We start from the raw sequence: 8,694 nt of genomic DNA on the forward strand, positions 1-8,694 counted from the left end.
GAAGGCAACTGCGGCCAAGGATCTTGAGAGCAGCCTCATCACCGACTACACCCTCAAAGTAGAGTTTTTTTTTTCTTGTTCAATATGAAAAAAAAAGTCTTATATTAATTTCCTGAATATATCTTTTCCTGCTGTGGACCAGATATTAGGGCTTGACGTATGCAAAGACACCATTGTCGGTGACGAAATGATTCGAGGCATCTCGGGTGGTCAAAGGAAAAGACTCACGACAGGTTCGGTAGACCCATATGGTTTATTATCAGACTTACAACGTTGGCCGTACCGTACGTTAAAATCGGATTCAGATACATATCCGGACTTGTTACAAAATATCCTCATCCTTTCCATTAATTACGGATATACCCTTATTTCATATATATTTTAAACCCTTTTCTGTTAAATTATATATATTATTTTTATTTTCAATTTTGAATCCAAATCCATCGAATTCAAATTCAAATAATAATTTCTCTATCCATTTAGAATCTAATCACTATTGTTTACGACTTCATGTCGCAACTTTTTGAATCCAACGAAAAACACTTACCTGATATTCATATTAAATAAAACATAACATTATTATACCATATTTCCACAACTCCATATGTTAAAATTTCTGCAAAAATTGTATCTTTCTTGTTAGGCGTCTATGGTCCGATCGTTCAATTCTTATTGTTTTCCCAATATATAGTTTTGAATAAAAAATTAATTATTAGATTTTAAACAGGGGAAATGATAGTAGGACCGGCAAAGACGTTGTTCATGGACGAGATCTCGACGGGTCTGGATAGCTCGACGACTTACCAAATAGTTTAAGTGTCTGCAACAAGTGGTTCGCCTCACGGATGCAACCATTCTCATGTCGTTACTACAACCTGCTCCCGAGACGTTCAATCTGTTCGATGACATCATCCTTTTGTCGGAAGGTCAGATCGTCTACCAGGGCCCACGCGACGATGTTCTTCAGTTCTTCGAGGCGTGCGGTTTCAGATGTCCAGATCGTAAGGGCACGGCAGATTTCTTGCAAGAGGTATATATATCGTATGGGTGTATATATATATAGAGAATTTTCGTAAAAAAACTAGGTTAAAGCATGTATACATAATTTGACGTTTTAGTATACGATCGATCGAAGCTTTGAACCGCGTTGACTTGTTGACTAGGTTACCTCAAGAAAAGATCAAGAACACTATTGGACCGACGGGACGAAACCATACAGATACATTCCGGTCTCCGAATTCGCGACCCGATTCAAAAGTTTTCATGTCGGGATGAATCTTCAGAGAGATTTGTCAGTCCCTTACGACAAACAGAAATCACACCCTGCGTCTCTCGTGTTCAAGAAATATTCCGTTACCAGATCTCATCTCTTCAAAGCTTGTTGGGATAAAGAACGGCTTCTTGTGAAGCGCAACGCATTCTTCTACGTCGTCAAGAGCGTTCAGATCACAATCCTCGCTACTATCTCTTCAACCATGTTCTTGAGAACAAGAATGGGAACCGAGAACGAATCCGACGGGGCACTCTACGTTGGCGCGTTGGTGTATGGTTTGGTCGTAAACATGTTCAAATGGATTCACCGAGCTCGCCATGATGATTCAGAGACTTCCCGTGTTTTACAAGCAACGAGATCTCCTGTTTTACCCTCCATGGGCTTTCACTCTCCCTGTTTTCCTCCTCCGCATCCCGATTTTAATCTTCGAAACCATCGTTTGGGTCGGTGTGACATATTACTCTACTGGATTTGCGCCTGAAGCCAGCAGGTAATTAGTTATTCACATCTTCTACAGATTTATAACTATTTCTCGACCTAGAAATCGTGAATTATACAGTTTGTTTTATTGTGTTTTGCAGGTTCTTTAAACACTCGTTGTTGTTATTTCTCATACAGCAAATGGCCACTGGTCTGTTCAAGTTCATCGCTGGAGCTTGTAGAACAATGATCGTTGCAAACACTGGAGGCTCTCTTGTTCTTCTTCTCATCGTCATGCTTGGAGGCTTCATTGCTCCTCGAGGTATGATATATATATGTATACACGCCTTACCATTTGCCTTCACAAAAGTTATACACTAAACCAAGATTTTCTCATTTCGATGTGAAAAGGTGAAATTCCTTTGTGGTTGAGGAAATGGGCTTACTGGGCATCGCCGATATCTTACAGTTACAACGCTCTAACGGTGAACGAAATGTTCGCTCCAAGATGGATGAGTAAACCGGTAACATCTTAGATTTACTTATACATATAAATATATAGTACAACTTGTGAAATTCTAACCCTAACTCGAGCAACTGGCTTTGAATCCTGCAGTCTTCTGATAATAGTACGAAGTTGGGACTCGCAATTCTAAAGGGATTTGATATCTTTGCGGATAGAAATTGGTATTGGATCGGTGTTGGAGCCAATATCGGCTTCGCAATCCTCTTCAACGTCCTCTTCACCCTTACTCTCACCTTCCTAGACCGTGAGTACTCGTGATCGTTTCTTTCATATCCCTTTTCTCGTTTTCTTCTGGAACTCATCGGGTTCTTCGTCAATGCAGCCATCGGAAAGCCACAAGCAGCGATTTCTGAAGAATCTGTAGAAAAATCCGAGGGTGAGAAGCGAAATCCAAAGTGGAAATCAAGTAACATGTGTTATGTTGCACTTATGTAGCTAATGAATTACCTTGTTTCTCATTCACTTGCTTGGATTTTCTCAGATACGCAAAACACATGTAGTAATTCGAGGCGTAATCGAGTAGAGAAAGGAATGGTTCTTCCTTTTGCTCCTCTCACAATGTCATTCGAGAACGTCAACTACTACGTTGACATGCCGGCGGTATATGATTCATGTTCTATATGTATTTCACTTCTCTATGTATCCCAAGAGAAAAACAAAAAGTTCAATTTCAGATATCTAATTTTCTGACATAACAGGAGATGAAAGAGCAAGGAGTAGAAGGAGATAAGCTACAACTGCTCAAGGAAGTTATAGGAGTGTTTAATCCCGGGGTTTTGACGGCTTTGATGGGCGTTAGCGGAGCAGGGAAGACTACTCTGATGGATGTTTTAGCGGGAAGAAAGACTACAGGGTACATCGAAGGAGATATCAGAATTTCCGGTTTTCTTAAACACCAAGAAACCTTTGCGAGAATCTCTGGTTACTGCCAGCAGACCGATATTCACTCTCCACAAGTTACTGTTAAAGAATCTCTCATCTACTCTGCTTTTCTTCGCCTCCCAAAAGACGTTAGCAGAGAAGAGAAGATGGTAAATTTCAATCTCAACGACTAACACCGATAAGATATGATACATTTGTAATGAAATATCTCTTCTTCATTGATGCAGATGTTCATTGATGAAGTGATGGGGTTAGTAGAACTGGAAAATCTGAAGGATGCAGTAGTGGGGTTAGCGGGGATCACGGGGTTATCAACGGAACAGAGAAAGAGGCTGACAATCGCGGTAGAACTCGTGGCTAATCCTTCAATAATCTTCATGGATGAACCGACAACAGGGCTTGATGCAAGAGCTGCAGCAATTGTAATGAGAACGGTGAGGAACACAGTGGATACTGGAAGAACGGTTGTCTGCACAATCCACCAGCCTAGCATCGACATTTTCGAAGCGTTTGATGAGCTTTAATTTGTTGATGAAGAGGGGAGGACAACTGATCTATGCAGGTCCGTTAGGCAAAAATTCTGAGAAGATCGTCGAATATTTCGAGGTAATAAACATATTTTCTAGTAGGTACCCATGAACATTTTTTCGTTTAGGTTTGCGAAAATCTATTAGTTTATTTGTGTAGGCGATTCCCGGAGTTTCGAAAATTAAGGAGAAGTATAACCCTGCGACATGGATGTTAGAAGTGAGCTCAATGGCTGCAGAAGTTAAGCTCGGGATGGATTTCACCGATCATTACAAAACATCATCTTTGTATCAGTAAGTCCAACATAATTCAAACTACAATCCAAGTGTATACCGACATGAATCTCATCTAATGAACAAAAAAACTGTGAATGTCTCTTGGTATAGACAAAATAAAGAACGTGTGAAGGAATTGAGCACGCCGATAGAAGGAGCAGAAGATCTGTATTTCGCAACGCAGTACTCGCAATCGATGTGGGGATAGTTCAGATCTTGCTTGTGGAAGCAATGGAAGACCTATTGGAGAAGTCCTGATTATAATCTGGTCAGATTCGGCTTCGCATTAGTCGCTTCTTTCATGGTCGGTATGATATTTTGGAAAGCGGGAACGTAAAGGTTCGTTTCTAATCATATCAATCTTCTATAGAATCGAGTCTATGATCTTCCACGTGTTAAAATCGTTTCTACAACACAGGGACAATGTGAATGATCTTACTATGATAGTTGGAGCAATGTATGCCGCAGTTATATTCGTGGGGGTAAACAATTGTGCGACAGTACAACCGATCATATCGGTGGAAAGAACGGTTTTCTATAGAGAAAGAGCTGCCGGGATGTACTCGGCCTTGCCTTATGCCTTGGCGCAGGTTAGAAAACTATGTCGAACATTGTTACTTGGATTACAAGAAACACAAGGAAGACCGTGAAATCTGTAAGAAAGTTAGTAAACCCTATTATTCCGTGGTGCAGGTGGTATGTGAAATACCGTATGTACTGATTCAAGCGACGTATTATACGTTAATCGTGTACGCAATGGTGTGCTTCCAATGGACGGTGAAGAAATTCTTCTGGTTTTACTTTGTCACCTTCTTCTCCTTCCTCTATTTCACGTACTACGGGATGATGACAGTCTCCGTTACACCGAACCAGCAAGTAGCATCCATATTTGCCGCAGCATTCTATGGCCTTTTCAACCTATTTTCCGGTTTCTATATCCCTAGACCGGTAAATTTTTTGTTACTTGTGTCACAAGAAACCTTATCTTCAACTGGTTTTCTTGGTGCTAAACTTTGAAAGTCTTTGCAGAGAATTCCAAAGTGGTGGATTTGGTATTACTGGATTTGTCCGGTGGCATGGACGGTGTACGGATTGATTGTGTCGCAGTACGGTGACGTGGAGGACACGCTTCAAGTTCCGGGTATGGATCACGACCCGACAATCAAATGGTATATCCAAAACCATTTCGGGTATGACCCGGATTTCATGGGTCCGGTTGCTGCTGTGTTGGTTGCTTTCACTGTCTTCTTCGCTTTCCTGTTTGCTTTCTGTATTAGAACACTGAACTTCCAACAGAAATAGAGGGTTTGATCCATTTCAATGTTTTGCCTTGTCTTGAAACATATGATGGGAAAAAAAAAGAAGGTAGTGATGATATGATATTTTGAAATTCAGTTGGTTTTCCACATATTATTAAATGATATTTATAGTTCCACGTCACAATTACATCCATACCACACAACCACCATTGCCTGAGTTCATAACGTGAAAGTCACAGATGGTGTTTGGTCTCTTTTAATGATTGCTTTAATTTATCTTTAAAATATATAAAATTATCATAAATCATCTATATATTATAAAACTTATTATTTTTTAACTTATTTATGTGTACATCGGAATTATTTATCTAGTTATGCTTTATCAACTACACACATTAATGTAACGACCACATTAATTAAGCTTTCAATTATTAAAAAAACACTTTTTTCGTGTGATATTTTATTTATGTGCAAAAAGAATTAAGCTATTTTTTTTTCATGTCTAGTATTTTTCACAAAACGTTTTTTACTTAATTAGAAGAAATTTTGAAGAGTTAACTTTTAAATGTATAATAGGTATTAACTCTTAAACATAAATTGTCCAAAGTATTAACTTTTGATTACATCAAATCTCTAAAAAACTTTCTTTGTACAATTTATATTATTAAAATAATTTATCATTTACCCAAAAAAATGTAATAGGTACGGATCTCATGTAACACATGAGTTTCTATTTGTTTAAATAACAGCACGAAATTTTGTTTTAAAAATGTATATAGAATATTTTTTATATTTTTAATCTATTTTTTTGCTTACCCATTTTTTCTAATAATATAATTTGAGGCCAATAAGATATAGAGATATAAAAATCAAAACTATCTCGATATACTAGTTAAGGAATAAAGGTTGATATGTTTTCGATAGGATTCACAAACCAATTCCATTTTAGTTTATACGAGATTCATTCCAACCGCCCTTATTCATCCCTTAGAGTTTTTATTGACTTTTTATTGAATGAATAAAATAAATCAAATTTAATTTAATTTAAATTAACTATATAAATAAATTTTAAAACGAAAGGAATCTTAAATACATATAAATTTATTTTAAATTCGAGTTATTTTAGATTCTATTTCAAAAATTAAAATTTGTATTGATTTGATACAATACTTATATTTCAGTTTTCGCTAATTTAAATTTAAATAAATACAAATCATACTTATGAATTTTTAATAAAAAACAATTATAAAAAATAATATTTAAGCTAGTTAGAAAAATAAAATAAAAATATTGTTAATAACCTGAATTTTAGGTTTATTTTAATCCAAATTCAATTTTAATAACTAAGTTATAAACTATTTGGTTGATAACTATGTCCAAAAAGAAATGTTAATGAATAAACTTGCCTTGATCTAACGTCATTATTTTTTTTCTTCTGATAACCAGGATGGTTTCTGAGGCTTTTGGTCCGATTACATCCATCTTAGGTTCGGGATCAATCTTTTTTTTTATATATATATGGACCGTTTTAGTCCAAAAATTACATCACTCTCCACTAATGGAATCGAAACCAAGACTTTGAGGATGATTTTTTTCGCCTTTTACCCACTGGACCACCAACTGTTGAATATCTAACGTCATACGTAACAATTAATAAACTTAGACTTGATCTACCATCATATAATTCACATTACATGAAAAAAAGGTTGGATCACATACAGTTACGAAAGTCAGTGTATGTAACTCCATGTAGCAGTCTATCTTTGACTGGTTTCACACTCGAGAGTAAGAAGAGGTTCGTTTGCACTGCGAGTCGATCGGCCGAATTCGTTTTCAACTCTTTGAGCCCACAACCTTACGTACATTTCTTTGCCGCACTCTTCTTATTTAAGTGTTTTCTTGACTTAGGCTTAACGAACATTAACTCTGGACCGTGACCTCGTCTCGTAACGAGACCATAGAAATACTTGTAAGAGCCCCCACCGATCCACAATAGATTAGCATTTATACTTCTCAATGACTTTGGGACAGGAATTTCGGAATAAACGGACCAAAATGTTTATACACATGTTTTTAAATCCTATAAAGAGGTATTGGTAAAAAAAAAATGTAACAAATATTTACATACTCTTATATATGTAATTTACTCTAACTATTATATATATAACCCATCAGAACCCTGTTTGGGTCCTTGCTCTTCGCTTTATATATTTTCTGACCCGAGGCGTTTTCTCGGCAACCAAACAGCTCCCCCCAAAGGGAGAGAGAGATAATTAATCTAAGAATGGAGAAACGTGGGTCTCTGTCGGGAAGCATAAGCAGAAACCTAAGCAAGGCGAGCAAGACAGTGGAGGAGATCTTCACGAGCGGATCAAGACAGTACTCGAGGAGAAGCCACTCGGCCGATGAAGACGAAGAAGCTCTGAAATGGGCGGCCATTGAGAAACTCCCGACGTGTGATCGTCTTCGGACTACGATCATGCAGTCCTTCATGGAACACGAGAAGCATTTGCATGGGAATCCTAACAAAGTCGTCGACGTTACAAAGCTCGACGTTGATGATCGTCAGAAGTTCATCGATACTATCTTCAAGGTTGCTGAGGAAGACAACGAGAAGTTCTTGAAGAAGTTCAGAAAACGAATCGATCGGTACGTACATTCATATAATATCCGAGAAGTTTTTGTCATTGTTTTAGCTTATACTAGCATTTTTACAGTGAAGGCACCAGTTTTTTTTTTTTAAATATCAATTAATATGCTAATAACAATTAAATGAAAATGGAAAATCAATCGGATATCATACGATCTGGCAGGGTGGGAATCCAGCTACCGACAGTGGAAGTGAGATTTGAGAACCTAACCATAGAAGCAAACTGTCAAGTTGGAAGCAGAGCACTTCCGACACTCCCAAACGTTGCCCTAAACATCGCGGAATCAACGATTGGCGCCTTTGGTATTAACTTAGCCAAAACCACTAAGCTCACCATCCTCAAAGACGTCTCTGGCATCATTAGACCTTCTAGGTACATTACTTAATTCTTTAATCACATAATCCTTGGTTAATTGGCAATTTGTGGCTTAGTCTCACTACTAATCTTATAATTTTTGGGGGTATTTTGGTTATATTTTTGGTGTAGGATGACACTTTTGTTAGGTCCACCATCGTCAGGGAAAACAACTCTTCTGTTGGCTCTAGCAGGCAAATTGGACCCGAGCTTAAAGGTTACAAAAAAGATGGAGAAATTTAAAATTTTGAAATTAAAATGAAATATGATCATTAAACGGTTTTGGGAACTAAAAGCAGGTGACAGGGAAAATAACATACAATGGACATGGACTCGAGGAGTTTGTACCACAGAAGACGTCAGCATACATAAGCCAAAACGATGTTCACGTTGGGGTCATGACTGTCAAAGAAACTCTTGATTTCTCCGCTAGGTGCCAAGGTGTCGGCACCCGACACGGTAATTAACGTTAATATTATCCTAAAGAAATTTCTGAACCGGTTTACAAATTGAATTTCCGGTTACT

General features: G+C 37.6%; 1 protein-coding gene and 1 pseudogene across 1 annotated transcript; both read left to right on the forward strand.

The window, feature by feature from the left end:
- The first annotated feature begins 1,476 nt into the window (after positions 1-1,476).
- Positions 1,477-5,225, forward strand: LOC104804830 (annotated as a pseudogene).
- Positions 5,226-7,376: 2,151 nt separating this feature from the next.
- Positions 7,377-8,627, forward strand: LOC104804831 (ABC transporter G family member 29-like; the record flags this gene model as incomplete). The annotated part of the gene is made up of 4 exons (XM_010529195.2): positions 7,377-7,812; positions 7,977-8,186; positions 8,301-8,385; positions 8,468-8,627. Coding segments are annotated over exons 1-4 (820 nt in total), but the record flags the coding sequence as incomplete, so codon positions are not given.
- Positions 8,628-8,694: the final 67 nt, after the last annotated feature.

The sequence above is a fragment of the Tarenaya hassleriana genome, unplaced genomic scaffold, assembly GCF_000463585.1.
Source record: "Tarenaya hassleriana unplaced genomic scaffold, ASM46358v1 Cleome967, whole genome shotgun sequence".
Lineage (NCBI taxonomy): Eukaryota > Viridiplantae > Streptophyta > Magnoliopsida > Brassicales > Cleomaceae > Tarenaya > Tarenaya hassleriana.